Source organism: Salmo trutta, chromosome 21 (assembly GCF_901001165.1).
Source record: "Salmo trutta chromosome 21, fSalTru1.1, whole genome shotgun sequence".
Lineage (NCBI taxonomy): Eukaryota > Metazoa > Chordata > Actinopteri > Salmoniformes > Salmonidae > Salmo > Salmo trutta.
The window spans coordinates 32362308-32381600 of record NC_042977.1 but is presented as its reverse complement, the minus strand read 5'-3'; the positions used below and the strand labels follow the sequence as shown (position 1 = coordinate 32381600).

General features: G+C 40.6%; 1 protein-coding gene across 1 annotated transcript in view; it reads right to left on the bottom strand.

Annotated features, from left to right (window-relative positions):
* LOC115157185 (acid-sensing ion channel 1C-like) overlaps nucleotides 1-15846 on the bottom strand; it is a 165848-nt gene extending 150002 nt beyond the window's left edge. The window contains exon 1 of the mRNA XM_029705222.1: nucleotides 14227-15846. Within this exon, the coding sequence (XP_029561082.1) occupies nucleotides 14227-14781 (555 nt within the window). The 5' untranslated portion in view covers nucleotides 14782-15846. The remainder of the gene's footprint in view (nucleotides 1-14226) is intronic.
* Between the last annotated feature and the right edge of the window lie 3447 nt (nucleotides 15847-19293).

Genomic DNA, 19293 nt, shown 5'->3' with positions numbered 1-19293 from the left:
CAGTGAGCTGAGATAAGGCGGGGCTTTACCTAGCAAAGACTTTTAGATGACCTGGAGCCAGTGGGTTTGGCTACGGATATGTAGTGAGGGCCAACCAACGAGAGCATACAGGTTGCAGTGGTGGGTAGTATATGGGGCTTTGATGACAAAACAGATGGCACTGTGATAGACTGCATCCAGTTTGCTGAGTAGAGTGTTGGGGGCTATTTTGTAAATGACATCACCGAAGTCAAGGATCAGTAGGATAGTCAGTTTTACGAGGGTATGTTTGGCAGCATGAGTGAAGAATGCTTTGTTGCGAAATAGGAAGCCGATTCTAGATTTAATTTTGAATTGGAGATGCTTAATGTGAGTCTGGAAGGAGAGTTTACAGTCTAACCAGACACCTAGGCATTTGTAGTTGTCCATATATTCTAGGTCAGAACCGTCCAGAGTAGCGATGCTAGTCGGGCTTTATTTTTATTTAAATAAAGGTTAAATAAAAATTAAATAAAACTAGTACTTGGTTTCCCACCGACCGACTACGCCAGAGCAAGGACTAGGTGCTTGTTTTACAAAAACAGAATCATCCATTCTTATTTTATGTATCAATTGCTCTCTGGAGTTAAATAATCCTATAGTAGTGCTGCACGCTATGGGCAAAATAAATGTATTGCGATTTTTGAACCAAACCTTGCGATTGTGATTTTACCTGCAATTATAGACCAAAACACTTGGATAGACTGTTGGAATCATATACATAAAATAATCATTCTAATTTTATGGTTGGAATACAGTGGGCACTTGAAATGCAACTTTGTTTGTCATGGCAACGAATTAAAAAGTTAATAGAGGAGATGGTTGTGGCAGAGTAGGAACCAAAGTGTTGGACAGTGTTTCCCATGGGACCCTATATATATTGAAATAGATAGGTACATTCAGATGAAGATTTTAGAGTATTAATTGCACAAACAATGCTGATATACTCCCCCACTGCTACCAGCCTGTAATAGAGGAACAGTTTGCTAGCAAGATTTGCCTTATCTTTAGCTACCCAGCTAGCTAGCTATAGTGATTAGCATTAGGCACTAACACACATTTTTTAGGCACATTTCAAATCAAATCAAAGGTATTGGTCACATACACGTGTTTAGCAGATGGTATTGTGTGTATAGCGAAATGCTTGTGCTTCTAGCTCCGACAGTGCAGTAATATCTAACAAGTAATATCCAACAGTTTCGCAACATATACCCAAAATACACGTAAATCTAAGTAAGGAATGGATTAAGAATATATACATATATGTCAAAGCGGCATTGGACTAAGATACAGAGGCATAGTATAGAATACAGTATATACATATGAGATGGGTGATGCAATATTTACACACAATTAAAGTGACTTCAATACCATAAAATAGTATAGAGTACAGTTTATACATATGAGATGTGTAATGCAAGTTATGGAGACATTATTAAAGTGGCTAGTGTTTCATTTCCTTAAAGTGGCCAATGATTTTTAATCTATGTCTATAGGCAGCAGCTTCTGATGTGCTGGAGGTGGCTGTTTAACAGTCAGTGGTGTAGTATACAATGCAATACAGTAAATACATACTGTATGAGATGGGTGATGCAATATGTAAACACAATTTAATAGTGACTAATATACCATAGAATAGTGTGGAGTCCAGTTTATACATATGAGATGAGTAATGATAGATACGGAACATTATTAAAGTGGCTAGTGATCCATTTCTAAAAGTGGTCAGTGATTTCTAATCTATGTCTATAGGCAGCCGCCTCTGATGTGCTAGTGATGGCTGTTTAGCAGTCTGATGCCCTCGAGATAGAAGCTGTTTTTCAGTCTCTTGGTCCCAGCTTTGATGGACCTGTACTGACCTCGCCTTCTGGTTGATAGGGGGGTGAACAGACAGTGGCTCGGTTGGTTGATGTCCTTGATGATCTGTTTGACCTTCCTATGGCATCGGGTGCTGTAGGTGTCCATGAGGGTGGGTAGTTTGCCCCTGGTAATGCATTGGGCAGACCGCACCGCCCTCTGGAGAGCTTTGCGTTTGTGGGCGGTGCAGTTGCCGTACCAGATGGTGATACAGTCTGACAGGATGCTCTCAATTGTGCATCTGTAAAAGTTTGTGAGGGTTTTGGCTGTTGCAACTTCTTCGCCACACTGTCTGTGTGGGTGGACAATTTCAGTTTGTCTGTGATGTGTACGACGAGGAACTTAAAGCTTTTCACCTTCTCCAATGCGGTCCCATCGATGTGGATAGGAGGGTGCTCCCTCGGCTGTTTCCTGAAGTCCATGATAATCTCCTTAGTTTAGTTGAAGTTGAGAGAGAGGTTATTTTCCTGGGACCACACTCCCAGGAAAATAATAATCCTCCCTGTATGCTGTCTCATCATTGTCGGTAATCAAACCTACTACTCTTGTGTCGTCTGCAAACTTGATGATTGAGTTGGAGGCGTGCTTGGCCACGCAGTCATGGGTGAACAGGGAGTACAAGAGGGGGCTGAGCACGCATCCTTGTGGGGCCCCAGTGTTGAGGATCAGTGAAGAGGAGGTGTTGTTTCCTACCTTCACCACCCGGGGGCGACCTGTCAGGAAGTCCAGGACCCAGTTGCACAGGGAGGGGTTCAGACCCAGGGCCTCAAGCTTGATGATGAGCTTGATGATGAGTGTTGAATGCTGAGCTATTGTCAATGAACAGCATTCTTACATAGGTATGCCTGTGCAGTGTGGTGGCAATTGCATTGTCTGTTGATCTATTGGGGAGGTAAGCAAATTGAAGTGGGTCGAGGGTGGCATGTAAGGTGGAGGTGATATGATCCTTTACTAGTCTCTCAAAGCATGATGACAGAGGTGAGTGCTACGGGGCAAATTACCTTCGCTTTCTTAGGTACAGGGATCTTGACGCACGTGGGGACAACAGACTGAGATAGGGAGAGATTTAATATATCTGTAAGCACACCAGCCAGCTGGTCTGCGCATGCTCTGAGGACGCGGCTAGGGATACCATCTGGGCCGGCAGCCTTGTGAGGGTTAACACACTTAAATGTCTTACTCATATTGGCCATGGAGAAGGAGATCCCACATTCTTTGATAGTCGGCCGCGTCGGTGTCACTGTATTATCCTCAAAGCGAGCAAAGAAGGTGTTCATCCTGTCCGGAAGCAAGACATCGGTGTCCGCGACGTAGCTGGTTTTCCTTTTATAATCCATGATTGTATGTAGACCCTGCCACATACGTCTCGTGTCTGAGCCATTGAACTGGGACTCAACTTTATACCAACGTTTAGCCTGCTTGATTGCTTTGCAGAGGGAATGACTACACAGGTTTGTATTCTTCCATATTCCCAGTCTTCTTTCCCTGGTTAAATGCGGTGGTTCGCGCTTTCAGTTTTGCGCAAATTCTCCCATCTATCCATGGTTTCAGGTTGGGGTAGGTTTTAATAGTCACAGTGGGTACAACATCTTCTATGCACTTCCTAATAAACTCATTCACCGTATCGGTATATGTGTCGATATTATTTTCTGAAGCTACTCTGAACATATCCCAGTCCTTGTAGTCAAAACCATCTTGAAGCTTGGATTCCGATTGGTCAGACCAGCTTTGAATAGTCCTTACCACGTGTGCTTCCTGTTTGAGTTTCTGCCTGTAGGAAGGGAATAGCAAGATGGAATTGTGGTCAGATTTGCCGAATGGAGTGCGGGGGAGGGCCTTATATGCATTCTGGAAGGTAGTACAACAAATGGTCGAGAGTTTTAGCAGTGCAAGTACAACAATCCATTTGTTGATAGAATTTCGGGAGCCTTTTCCTCAAATTTGCTTTGTTTAAATCCCCAGCTACAATAAATGCAGCCTCGGGATATGTGGTTTCCAGTTTGCATAAAGTCCGGTGAAGTTCTTTGAAGGCTGTCGTGGTATCAGCTTGAAGGGGGATATAGACCGCTGTGGCTATTATTGACGAAGATTCTCTCGGGAGATAGTATGATCGGCATTTGATTGTGAGATATTCTAGGTTGGGTGAACAGAAGGACTTGAGTTCCTGTATGTTATCACAGTTACACCATAAGTTGTTAATCATAAAACATATACCTCCACCCTTCTGCTTCCCGGAGAAATGTTTGTTACTGTCGGCGTGATGTACTGAGAACCCAACTGGCTTTACAGAGTCAGACAGTATATCTCGAGAGAGCCATGTTTCCGTGAAGCAGAGTATGTTACAATCACTGGTGTCTCTCTGAAAAGCAACTCTCGCCTTGAGCTCATCAACTTTCTTATCCAGAGATTGGACATTAGCGTGTAAAATACTCAGGATAGGTGGGTGGTATGCACGCTTCCTAAGTCAGACCAGAAGACCGCCCCGAGTACCTCTCCTCCGCCGGCATTGTTTTGGGTCAGCCTCTGAAATAAGTTAAATTACTCTGGGGAGATTGAATAAAGGTTCTGTTCCAGGGAAGTCATAATCCTGGTCGTAATGTTGGAAGTTCTGGTGAGTTACCACCGCTCTAATATCCAATAGTTCTTCCCGGCTGTATGTAATGACACAAAACAATTCCTGAGCTAATGTAAAAAAAAATTACATAAACAAACACAATACTGCAGAGTTTCTTAAGAAATAGTCACGATGCAGCCATTTCCTTCGGCGCTATCATAGACCTAAAAGGGTTTTTGCAGCTTGCTAAGACCAACAAGCTAGTGTTTTGCAGAAAGCAAGTTACACAGACAAATAGTATTATATGAAAAACATGTGGATTCATATTAATAAGCAAAGTGGAAAGCTGCGTCATTCTTGTTTGGAAAAATCTGTTGCATGCTGTTTGGTCATTGTGAGTGAATCTCGAGCATGAGGAATTGGTCTGCTTGAGTGACAGGGAGCAGGGCTTGGTGTGTGTGGGATTGGGAAGCAGCCAAAGAGGAGCAACAGAGAGAACTTGAGCAATAAATCAAAAGTAAAACAAAAGTGACATTTGAAAATATCGCAGCCTCTTGCAAAATGGTTAACATTTGATTAATCGTGCAGCCCTATCCTATAGGACATTGTTTCTTATCCAGGTCCTGGGCATCCAAAGGGGTGCACATTTTTCATTTTGCCCTAGACTAGCACTAACACACCGGATTCAGCTAATAATCTCACCAACAAGCCTTTGATTAATATAATCTGGTGAGTGCTAGGGAAAAAACTAAAATGTGCACCCCTTTGTGTCCTTAGGACCAAGAAGGAGAAACACTGCTATAAGATATTATGGTTGCCTCCAAAATGGAACCCTATTCACACTACCTTTGACCAGGTAAGTATTGTAACTATATAGGAAATAGGGTGCTAAAGAGTGCTTGTTAGGAGCTCTTAGATTTACATGCTCAGTGGGTGCCGTGGTAATAGCTAAATCCATTAGACATAGCATTATGTCAATCAGCCCCAGTAATACCAGCTAGCGACCTATCACAGATACGTCTCTCACTCCCTCGACACCTGCTGTCATGGAGAACACTCAAGATGAAAGGCGATTTCAAGTCTTAAAGAAGAACACTGAGCTTCAGCAAAATGCAGTGATGAATACTGATTCTGTTTATTCGCAGTCAGATCTATGTGTGAGAAAATGCCAGGGTAAGGCGTACCCTAGAGGGACTTGTCATGACCTGTCAAGAATAAAGACTCTAGTATTACCTCAGTGCTATCAGTTTATGATAATCAACTTCTTGCTCACTATAGCTGACAAGTCCATCAAAGAGTGAGAAACAATTTACATGCTCTGCTGGGCATAGACTCTTGAAGGTGGCTAGCCAATAGATACATATCGATAACAGCCTCATCTTTGGCAGGAAAACATGATCATTTCACCATACTCTTTAAACCACAGTAGGACAATTGTCCTTGAAATAGTTAGCATAGGCCTATAATCTAATAAAGATAACAGTCATAGGGCGTATTCAAGTAAACCTTATGTACAGAGGTTTCCAGGATACGGCAAAACAACATTTCTCTCCAACTGTGAGAGAGCATTGCATAAATATTTAGTTGATTTTTAAATCAAATTATAGCCAAACAAGCATTCTCAAAGCATTCAAAACTTCTAAATAAGTATTATGGAATAGGCCACTTTTTCAACTGAGTAAAAAATTGGTAAGCCTTGCAATAAAATTCTATTAAAATAAAATCCTACTGTGTAGCTCTCCCACTGATCTTGAAAAGAAAATGTCTTAGCGGGCATTTCAGGATTACAAGGAAATATTATGAAGGGGTTTGCAAGTGGAAAGCTTTATGCAATAAATATTTCAATTGCAAAGCATTCTTAAGTACTTGATAGATGTGCGAATTAGGCCTGGCTCTTATTTGTTCGATCTCTCAATGGGCTCAGTGCTATTAAACCACTGCCCCAATGTGGACATGACAATTATGATCCAAATCAAAACTAATTTTGATTTTGTATTGAGAGACCTCTTCAGAGAAATGTCACTTCCACAGCCAATGGGATTTTGTCCTTTGAAAGTGTAGCAGATGGCTAAGTTAACAACGCTACTGCCTTCTTGAGTCCTGAAGTACTGTAGCCCCCAGACCAAGAAATGCCCTGGCTTTACCACTACCACTGAATCAGTGGTATTGACAGTGCTCCTGCAGTATGTTGTGGCATGTGTTCAAATCCAAAGACCACAATTGCAGGACTAGACCACACTATAAGCACTCATACATTGCTGAGCATTTCCAAGTGAACCTGGAAGATAGGCCCCATAATGTAGTCTTTAGCTGAAACCTATTCAACACCAGCTCTTGGACACACTTAAATTAAACTCAGAAATAACATTGTAGCGAAATGAGGAAGGTCACAAAAAGCCAAAGCCGAAACCAAATCGATGTGTGAACAGCAGCCTTCACCTGTGAACTGATGAGGCTCTCTTCTCCAGACTAGCACTGCAGAGCAGCACAGCTTTGATTTTGCTTATTTTATTAGCTAAACCATATGGGGATAGATGAAGGAACTAGTACCGTAAGACTAATGTCTGGGCAACTCTGTGTGTTTATTTTCTGTGTCTTTTCGAATATACAGCAGGTTTGTATGATGGGTGGTGGGGGTTACAAATTAATTTTTTGAATGACATTGAAAATGTAAATTGTGATCTTTTTTTATTTATTTTTTACTTTAAGGTGAATTTTAATGATTTCCAAGCTCCATTGTGTCACACTCCAGACTTAATGTAATTCCTTCCTCGTTTACTCAAGGTCAAAGCTCATCCCTCCCACAATCCTTTGCATTGTAAATCTCTCTCACAAGACCTTTCTAGGGGCATTTGAATAATTGAATGTTTCCTGAGGCATTTCTCTAAATATTGGTCTATAAGCCTACTGCTTTTTTTTTAACAAAAAACAAATTCACATTATCACAATTAAAAGAAATGCATCAAATGACGTAAGGGTGGAATCTAATTCAATCATGTCATAATTAATCATGACTGATTCACATGTGTTATGCACAATTCTGAGCATAATCACAGTGTGCCATATAGCAGGTTTTCAACAGAGCGGTTACCCCCAAAGAGGGTTAATGGGATAGATGTAGTGTAGCACTGAGCTCACTTCTGGATCAGTAGTATGTAGTCCTTCTGGCATCCAGCCCAACAGTGACAAATGCTTTTCTGCATGGGGGTGCATGATGTAGTATATTGTGGCGATGCTTCATTCACTCCATAAAAACACAGCAATACCTGATTGCTGGTGTGTGTTTGATACTGTTGGTTTGACTGATGTTTAGTGCTTCAACACAATCATTTAATTATCAGATATGGTGTATGACAAGGAATGTGTAAGACCACATGTGCATTCAACCACCAGCGCCAATGGAATGTGCATTCACAAAGATGGGCTCAAGTGGGCACTACCTTAACCAGGTCTTTGACCTGGCAAGTGTTTTCAATCAAGCATTACAATGTAAATTACTGATGAAAGATTTGCTGTTCCAAGGCAAAGACTGTTGCTTGGCAAGAAACATGGAAATTAAGATATTTCCATTTCATACAAAGAAGGAACATGCAATTGAAATGACAGTTGTGACTACTTCACAAGCAATGTGGGATTTCAGTTTAAATGCCCCATTGCTTAGACAAGAGAGTTCACCAGAATACCAAATCACAGTCACAGTCTAATCATATAAGCCCACACTGGATATGCCAAGCCATGTGCCAAGTTCCTATTTCAAGGTCTACAGAGAGCACAGCGTTAACACTCTTAAGACACAAAATGTCTTCTGAATGACCACATGCAGTTGGTTCACACAAACTCACTTGTCAATGGCCAAATATTACTCTTCCCAAAACCTGTAAAAGCGAAGTTACATGATTCTATTGCTGTGAATATGAAAGTCTGTGATAGAAACAGAACCCTACACATTGGTGTACCTGCTTCTTCTTCTTCTTCTGATAAGCTAGCCACTGGTTTGGTGGTAAAGTAATCCTTAAGATACAGTAAGTCTACTCCGTCTCTGCTGAGAGTCAAACCCCAAATTGACTTTTTGTCACACCCTGATCTGTTTCACCTGTCTTTGTGCTTGTCTCCACCCCCCTCCGGGTGTCGCCCATCTTCCCCATTTTCCCCAGTGTATTTATCCCTGTGTTCCTTGTTTGTCTGTTGCCAGTTCAGGCTTGTCTCGTCAAACCTACCAGCAGTTTTCCCATACTCCTGTTTTTCTCTACTCCCTGTTTTCTAGTATTCCCGGTTTTGACCATTCTGCCTGACCTGACCCTGCCTGCTGTTCTGTACCTTATGACAGTGCCCTGGATTACTGACATCTGCCTGCCCTGACCCTGAGCCTGCCTGCCTGCCATTCTGTACCTTTCGGACTCTGCTATAGATCACTGACCTCTGCCTGCCCTTGACCTGTCGTTTGCCTGCCCCCTGTTTTTGTAGTAAACTTTTGTTACTTCGAACTGTCTGCATCTGGGTCTTCTCCTGAGCCGTGATACTTTTGACCATTAGCATACACATGGCTCAGAGGAATACAACAAAGAACGGACAACGTTATGGACCAGGTTACTTTGAAACAGGGAGAGAATTCCATTTACTTCATTTACCAATCCAAGCACTCACGATAGGAGGAGAAATGCTATGAGTGAATCAGTGTTCCAATAAACCTTCTAAAATGTGTTTTTGTTGCGCCACAATCCAATAGCTCCAAGACTATTTGACTAACTTCGTTATCTGTTACATTTTGCAGCATAACTTGAAATGTATAAAGAGTTGGAATGTTACCAGCAGTACTGTAAACTAATCCTAAACCAGTCCTAAGCGCTATATAGCTATTTCAGGTGCATATGATGCCATGTTCGTCAGAAGAATGTTGCAAAGCAATCCAATAAAGAGGGCCATGCCTGGGGAAAATCAGTTGAATCATTGAATCATTCTAATAAAATAAATGGAAATAAAACCATTTCACCTGATCAAATTTAAGGTTGCAACTAGCTTCGAAGTGTTTCTAGTTCCACCTGAGAGGGCATAGGGGAATGACATACATGATGTGAGAGAACTAATGAGCCCTCTCGGAATGTAGTCTACAGTACTTTCTGCAGAGTCACATTTAGGGTTTGAGAGACATTTCTGCTTGCTGCAACAGTACTGCCAGAAATACTGTATATAAAATATAATATATAAAGTTTTAGTAAAGCACTGACTTAATCAGACACTTTTCTAGGTAAAATCTGTACTGTATTGTGTCAGATTGATTGTGATATTGATATCAGTGTGTCCGAAGGATTTTCCCAGTGAAAATAATACCTGCTTAGTTCTTTGTTTGGAAGAATATTAATTTAACCATTAATATGAGAGCTGAGGTTTTTAAGATGATGAGTAGGCACAAAATCAAATTCAAACCAGTCAAGATTCAAACTTTTGAAAGTTTAAAGTAGCCTACCAGTGTACTGTAGATCAAAACTATTGGGTGAGAAAATTAGAATTTCCCTGAACCAATACCTCATATCGCCACCATATTCACAATGTCTTGAAGTACTAATAATGTAGATGTCAGTTTAAAGCAGAACCTATGACTCAGTCAACTGTAGCTACAGGTACTGGGTCTACAGCTCTGTTATATCATCTGGACTAATAGAGGGTTTCTATTTCAACTCATCACTTCATTATCCCTCAGGTGCACAGGGGAGGGGCAGCACTCACACATAACTTGAAACAGAAATCATTAGGCAAAGGAAATATATTCCATTTCTGTAGCACTATGATTAGCCTAGCCTAAATCCTGGCAATGCACACATGCAGTCTTTATATAAAATTATATGAAGCCATCTTAGGCTCCAAATTGTAAGCTAAACTGTTTCCATTTAATTTCCTTTTCAATCACACACATAGCATCATCACACGCTGTCTCCATTTCCTGACCATAATGGTAACATCATAGGCGTAGGTGACATTTAACCAGAATACTAAAAGTCTCATCTGGTGAGATGTCAGTTTTATTTGACCAAAGTATAAGATTTAGGACACTACCTAATGAGCTTACTGATTTGGAGGAAGACTTTTTTTCTCATTCACACAGGATCAAAATAAATTCCTTAGAGAACTGTGAGATCAATAGAAGAACTTGGTCCATCATTTAAACAAATACTAATCAGTAGTTGGTTTCCATCCAATTGGCAATAGATTTTCATGCACATTTTTCCCACCATTGGTGAGTTTCCACCAAACTGACTTGTTGCAGATAACAATCTGTGCATGATAAATTCTACACCTGCATTGTTTGCTGTTTGGGGTTTTAGGCTGGGTTTCTGTACAGCACTTTGTGACATCAGCTGATGTAAGAAGGGCTTTATAAATACATTTGATTTGATTTGATGATGACGTAGTGCAGTGTTTCCCAACCCTGGTCCTCGAGTTCTCCCAACAGTACACAGTTTCATTGTAGCCTTTAACAAAGACACCTCATTCAACTCATTAAGGGCTTGATGATTAGTTCGACAAGTTGAATCAGGTGTGCTTGTCAACGGCTACAATAAAAATGTGTACTGTTGGGGGTACTGGAGGACCAGGGTTGCGAAACACTGGCGTAGTGCACACAAAAATGTACTTTTTTGCTTAAGTTTTCATGTAAACATCATAAGTTACTGTATTTCATCTGTAACCTAATAAACTGCATGGTTTCCCGAGTTGTAGTGATTTTTTTATATCAATATTTGCGCTATTTCGCATTACTATTTTACCGACACAAAAATATCCCATCATGTCATACGAACAAATTATCTGTTGGCATTCAAAATTGTACTGAAACTTCCTGTTGCAATCACAGCTGTTGTGATTTACTCGCATAAAAACGTGGTTATTGTTATTGGTTGGCGGCATAACTAAATGGAATATGAATATAAGTATGCATTAACACACGACATACTGTGCCTTGCCAGGGAATTACCGCACACCTCAGCGGTGTGAGAAGGCACAAGGACCAAGGCCTTTCTTTTATTCTGCTATATCTGACAGCCTTATGTAAAATTGGCCCAGTGTGTTGATAAGGCATTTTAAATGTAAAAACATTTTCCAATATGTCAAATCACAAATAATTATTCTCATACATACAGCATGTACCACATGTACCAGAGTAGCTGTCATGATTGACAACACATTTCACAATAAAATAATGGTTTTCTTCGTCACAATGTAAATGTACATCAGAATTTCTCAAACAAATATTCCATGAATCATAGTCAGTTATCAAAAAACACATAATAAAACACCAATGAATATAGGTTAGGTTACACAACTACAGCATACCCAATGGTAATGCTTTTGGAAGTTGCTGCCAAGGGCACATGCAGTATGTAATCCACTATCTACATCGTTATGAGTACTAGATTTACACCGTTTTTTTTTAAGTACACATAAAGTACTGTTATACTCTGGCCAGGAGGTTTCAAAACTTGCCCCTAAACTGTAATTACCCCTAGGGGGATAAATACAGTTGTATTGAATTTAACTGAATATGGTGGTAGGCCTATTTTGTTAATGCCCCACACTATATTTAGGGCTGAGAATTGCCAGGGACCTCAAGATACAATCATTGATACTTAGGTACCGATACGATATGCATTGCGATTTTCACGATTCTTATGATTCTCACGATTCTATATGTATTGCGATTTGATACTGCAATTTTATTGCGATTTGATGTTCCAAACAAATTGCTCACTATACAGTATGTCTGCTGAAGAGGGACAAGAGAGAGCATGATAAAATAATTGTTTTGTTATATACAGCACCAGTCAAAAGTTTGGACACACCAACTCATTATAGGGTTTTTCTTAATTTTTACTATTTTCTACATTGTAGAATGATAGTGAAGACATCAAAACTATGAAATAACACATATGGAATCACGTAGTAACCAAAAAAGTGTTAAACAAATCAAATTATATTTTATATTTGAGATTTTTCAAAGTAGCCACCCTTTGCCTTGATGACAGCTTTGCACACTCTTGGCATTCTCTCAACCAGTTCCTCTGTCCAGTGTCTGTGTTCTTTTGCCCATCTTAATCTTTTATTTTTATTGGCCAGTCAGAGATGTGGCTTTTTCTTTGCAACTTTGCCTAGAAGGCCAGCATCCCGGAGTTGCCTCTTCACTGTTGACGTTGAGACTGGTGTTTTACAGGTACTATTTAATGAAGCAGCCAGTTGAGGACTTGTGAGGTGTCTGTTTCTCAAACTAGACACTCTAATGTACTTGTCCTCTTGCTCAGTTGTGCACCGGGCCCTTCCACTCCTCTTTCTATTCTGGTTAGAGCCAGTTTGCGCTGTTCTGTGAAGGGAGTAGTACCCATCGTTGTACGAGATCTTCAGTTTCTTGGCAATTTCTCGCATGGAATTGCCTTCATTTCTCAGAACAAGAATAGACTGACGAGTTTCAGAAGAAGGTTATTTGTTTCTGGCCATTTCGAGCCTGTAATCAAACCCACAAATGCTGTTGCTCCAGATACTCAACTTCTCTAAAGAAGGCCAGTTTTATTGCTTCTTTAATTAGCACAACAGTTTTCAGCTGAGAAAACATAATTGCAAAAGGGTTTTCTAATGATCAATTAGCCTTTTAAAATTATAAACTTGAATTAGCAAACACAACGTGCCATTGGAACACAGGAGTGATGGTTGCTGATAATGGGCCTCTGTATGCCTATGTAGATATTCCATAAAAAATCTGCCGTTTCCAGCTACAATAGTCATTTACAACATTAACAATATCTACACTGTATTTCTGATATGTTATTTTAATAGACACATTTATTTTTTTTAAACAAGGAAATATCTAAATGACCCCAAACCTTTGAATGGTAGGTAGGTGTAAAGTGACTTTATTACTGTATGATTGAATCAATACCAAAACCAGATAGTATAACCAATAACAATATGCCCTTCACAATGTTTGAACAATACTGTGCTTTTGTTCATGAATGTCTAGATTAGATCATAATTTGACCTGCAGATGGCACCTCATGGGCAGAGTATCCCAACTTCTACCGTATATCACCGTCTGTTCCATGCTACTAAAATGTATGGATTTAATCATGTATCATTACTTCTCTTCACGAAAACAACAGCTTAGAGAAATTAAGGGCATGTCTCTAACTGTGCATCCTGAGTTTCTCATTGCTCCCCCCGTCTTTTACCAAGACCACTAGAGTAGCCTGAACCACAACTAATGCTTTTCTTACAGTAGACTACCATCTACAAAAAATATAATTACAGCTAGCCATTGACAGTGTTCAATGGCTCGGCTACATTGACAGTGTACAATATTATTAATGTGACCGTCATGTCCAATTCTGGATTTCCCTTTAGGCTATGGATCACCTTTAAACATGTACAACTTTCAGCACAGCAACACCACAGCATGTCTCAGGTGAGTAACTGTACCTTGTCTGTAACAACACAAGCATGAAAGCTTTTGGTTTTAATCCAAAGTTACTGTGACAATCAATTTCTATCCTCAGCAGAAGCCTTATGTGAATCTTGAGGGAGCCTTAGGACTACACAAAAACCAACATGTCCACTTCTGCCTCTATGGGGACAGTGAATTAGTTCCAAGTTCTCTGAATCAAGATATTAGGTGTTCCTCTCAAGCCTCAATTAATATAGAAACTACTTAACTAAAACTGTTGAAATCCAAACTTTGTTAAGTCTGGAAAAGAACACCTAACACAAACCCAGAGGCAAACCCCAAACCACATAACCAGAAATGATTTGAAGAGACTCACGGTAGTGAAGTTCCATGGGTAACACTCCGATCCCCGGAAGGTGCAATGCAGCAGCATGTCATTGATATCGTGGCCCGTGCGGTTGTAGAAGTCTGTCATGTTGAACTGCTTGGGCTTGAAGTTGAGGAAGTTGGCCTTATCCTTGAGGGCGTCCAGCACCTCGGGCTCGGCCAGGTGAGTGTTGGCTATCTGATAGTTGGAGTTCAGGAGGGCCAAGAGCTCCCCCACATGATACAGGTCGTTCCTGGTGATCTGGGAGAAGCGGAACTCGTTGAGGTTGCAGAAGGTCACAGCAGGGAAGGTGAGGTTAGGCGCCGCCACCTCATCCAGTTTAGTGACGTGAGGATACTCAAAGTAGTAGGACACGCGGTCCATGCACACCAGCATCAGCAAGGCCAGCGAGCCCAGGAACGAGAGTGTCCAGAGGAAGCGGCGAAACGTCATGTGCCCGTAGGCAAATATGTGGCTCATGCCATGTAGAGTGGACATGTTGGCGAATGCTTGCAGGTTGGAGGGCCGGATGCTCTCGATGCTTTCCTCTGAGTCCCCCTTCATGGTTGCAGGTTGGGTGAGTGATCCTCAAGACACTAGTATTTCCTCAACAAGAACTTCAGGTTCGAGAGACTTGCTTAGCAACAGAACGTAGCATAAACCAACCAGTCGCCAGTGTTTTGGCGCGGCAACCTGAGCCTTTTATTCCAACGATAATCTGCAAGTGGCAAATTATAACCGCTATCTTAAAATGGTTGTCAGCCGCTTTTACAATTTCTCTTTTATAACAATTCGCCTTCCAGAGGGTCTTAGTTCTTCCATGTAGTCCCAGGTCCCCCCTTTTCTTTGAAGCTCCTCTTCTATTCTCTTTCTCTCTAGCGCTCACTCTGTCTCTCTCTCCCGCTCTGCTGTCTTTTGTAGCAGAACCAAGCACAATGACAGCTCCAGAAACACCCACTTCTACCAAAAAGGGAATGCCTTCTGTACCCTGGGCAGTGTGAAAAGGATAATGAAAAGAAGAAACAGGAGAAAATAACGGTCGGAAGTGAGGGAGAGGAAAGGGAGAGATGGGGACTGGTAATGAAAGGGCTGCGGAGGGCTGAAGAGAGGGGTTCAGCCTCAACAGTCAATGGGACCCTTCCTCCTCCAATCGGCATGAACGCCACTACATTTCGGTGATAAAGGGATGCAATGGATTTTGGAATGGGGGAAGGAATAAAGAGAGAGATGGCTCACTATCCCTCGCTGCCACCTTAATTTACTTTATTTTCTCTCTCTGTCACTCTATTCTCTCTTTTCTCCAGATGAAAATGATGAGGGGGGTCATAGACCTCCCACTAACCCACCTCTCCTGTGTGGTTGACAGACAAGCCCAGTGTTGGTAGGTAGCCTCCACGGTATGTACTTCCTTGCTTCGCTCTCATCCACAATTAGCAAGGAAGCCCATGCACATCTTGATGCTTTACGGCCACCTTCGCCATCCGAGCCACTAAAGCCTGTTCAGCACCATTAGCGTTTCTCCTGATCTCAACATACAGATTTCTATTCTTCCCTCTCTTTCGCTCCCTAGCTTGCTCGCTTGCTGCTCTTGCTCCCTCCCACCACCACTCTTTCTCCCCCCCCTTTCCCTACCTCTTTAGTAGTCAGGATCCATCCTACTGCCGAATGGCTGCTTTGCCTGTGTGTCTGTGCTCACAGGAGGAGTCTCTCATTCTGTGCTGCCGGTAACTTCACTATTGTTATGGTTTTCTAATATGTTCTAACAGTCAGCGTCTGTCATCTGCAATCCAGTGATAGCTCCTACTATGTATGGGAATTCCACAGGTTGCATGTAGATATGGATGTAAAATTCATAGCCACAAAGAGTATGATTTATCTGTAACAGGGGATGTGGTTGCAAGAGCTGAGAGCATGTGTCTCCATTTGATATTAACAGACACAAGTCAAATAAATGATCCAAACATTGCAGAACTGAATCCCTCGATCTTCTCATGGTGAAAGTAGTATTTTTCTCAGGAGTATTTGGTTTCTTCTAATAGGATAGTGCAGTGAACACATTGGCTGCCATTTCATTTCTGTTAGACTTTGGTAAGTATTAACGGGTCCTACATCCCCAGAGCTCATTGTTGCCGCCTTGGGCCAGGGGACCAATCAACCCCCGGAGGGTCTTTCCCTGATAATTATTGCTCCAAATATGGTCCAGGGTTTCAAGGCTTGACCAATAATAATTGGCTTGGGCTTTTCATTGGGGTTAAAAGTTAATCTCGTCCTAAAGAGAAACCCCTTTCATTATTCTTAAGCGCAAACAAGATGATCACTCATTGGCTCACCCTGAGAAGCCTTATTATCATAACAATAGATGAATTACCAAGGATATGACCACAACCCTGGAGGATTAAATCAATATATATGTCCTGGTAACCAAGAGCTCACACTCACAGCATAGCAACCAACCATTACCCATCCGCGATACTAACTTCATCAGTCGTGCTATTGAGATAATACAGAAAATACCCGGTCATGCATCAACTTGTCAAATTGATATTGGCATAATAGAAATAGCAATTTGAAAAACACTCTGAGGAAGACACAACATGATGCCTGGAGTGATAAGACAATTTGGGTTTTATGTCCACATTCTACATTTCTCTGTTTATTCTGCTTTTGTTTTTTATTACAAGTTAAGACATTTTCTTTGGAAAACACAACCATCACCCTGCTACGGGTGTAAAGGTATAAAGTATGAAGAAAAATGTGGGTTAAAATTCTAATTACATCTTGGTTAGTCATTCATATACTTTTGGACACCAAAAATCCTCCCCACAGTGATAGCCAATGTTCTGTTAGTGTTGTGTTCTGACACAAAATAGCTGTCACCCATCACTTAGGTGGGTGCTATTCCTTGGAGTTGCATGAAGTCACCCCCTTACTCCCCCTTTTGATGTAAAGGGCTTTGAGACCTAGTGAAAAGCTTTAAATAAGCAATCTGTGATCATTATGACAATCCATCGTGTCATCCCATTTGTACCACATAAACATGTCCGTACAATATGTGCCTAAGTTTGACATAGGGGCCTGATCAATAAAGGTACTCAGTTGTCAACTGCAATTTGTTCACCATGTTTGCCTAGATTTTCATCTAAATAATTTAAACTCCACAAACGTATTCAAGAAATGCAAATAACTAACAAAATTACAGCCTATGCCCTTATTTGCATTTTACTTGTACTACTGTAGTACATTATATGTAGACAAACAGATTATACAAAATCAAACTGGTTAAAGTTTTTGCATTCATGCTTGTTACAGATTGTAGAGGGGAAAACGGTGGACTTTTCCCTTAGTAATTGGCTTTCAAGTGGCTGGTGATTTGCGAGGCATAATGCAGTGAATATTAATAGGAAGAGAAACATTTGAAGCACTCACTCCTAAGCGATATATAAATGGTTCTCTTTATGTGGGTCTTTTTGAATGTGTGTGCCTGTCACTAACTACAGCAAATACAGACACAGTTATGTCTCTCTGACTGCTATACAGCTCAACCTAAATGTAACAAAAGTCTGCTCCTACATACAATGCACCAAAAACATGTCTTCATACGGCACAATGCACCAAAGATAGGCTTTATACTGTGATGCACGATGCATCACATAAATGTCTTCATATTTTCTACTAGTTCAGAGAAATGCTTGTAAATGCAAAGAGTCATCCTCATATTGACTTGGTCAATTCAGTATTCAAGGAAAGTGGAAGGGAAGCAGCTAAAATGATACAGCTTATAATTTATGTCCAGTACTCTGCATAGCTGCAGGGCCTAGTGGGATAAATTAAATCATGATTTATTTGACTTTATACTGATGGAGTGGTGAAGGTTTGTTGGCTAGTTAACCTAGATAGTCCTACAACAGGAATAAATTGTAGCTTGTGACATTTTCAATATAAGATATGTGCTGAAATTTGAATCACACATGAGTACCTCAAGTCAGGACGTAGCAGGTGATGTCTTTGTTCTATGGTGTAATCAATAGAAGGAAACGTTTCCTGCAGTCAAATGACCAAATTGCACTCTAGTGGCCTCATGGGTGAAATGTTATTAATATTTTTCATAATTTCATAATTACTCAACATTATTTAAAAAAATATATATAAATCTGGTGTTTCTATGTCAAACGGTTTTGTTATGTTTCAGTCTTCTGTGATGTATACATATGGGATGCAAACTCAAAATTGAATAGATTTCAACTTTATATCTGATATGTTAAGGGTGTCTTCTTTTTTACCGTGTGCGAGGTGTATAGAGTTGAAGGCCGTCATTGTAAATAAGAATTTGTTCTTAACTGACTTGCCGAGTGAAATAAAGTTTTTACTTTTTTATATATGTATATACACACACTGTCGTTCAAAAGTTCTGGGTCACTTAGAAATGTCCTTGTTTATGAAAGAAAAGCACATTTTTTGTCCATTAAAATATAATCAAATTCATCAGAAAACAGGTTAGACATTGTTAATGTTGTAAATGACTATTGTAGCTGGAAACGGCTGATTTTTAATGGAATATCTACATAGGCATACATCAGCAACCATCACTCCTGTGTTCCAATGGCACGTTGTGTTAGCTAATTCAAGTTTGTAATTTTAAAAGGCTAATTGATCATTAGAAAACCCTTTTGCAATTATGTTAGCACAGCTGAAAACTGTTGTTCTGATTAAAGAAGCAATAAAACTGGCCTTCTTTAGAGTAGTTGAGTATCTGGAGCTTTTGGAGCATTTGTGGGTTCAATTACAGGCTCAAAATGGCCAGAAACAAAGAAAAGTTTCTTGTGTGAAAAGTTTCTTCTGTGTGAAAAGTTACTTCTGAAACTCGTTAGTCTATTCTTGTTCTGAGAAATGAAGGCTATTCTATGTGAGAAATTGCCAAGAAACTGAAGATCTCGTACAACGCTGTGTGCTATTCCCTTCACAGAACAGCGCAAACTGGCTCTAACCAGAATAGAAAGAGGAGTGGGAGGGCCCGGTGCACAACTGAGCAAGAGGACAGGTACATTTGAGGACTTGTGAGGCGTCTGTTTCTCAAAC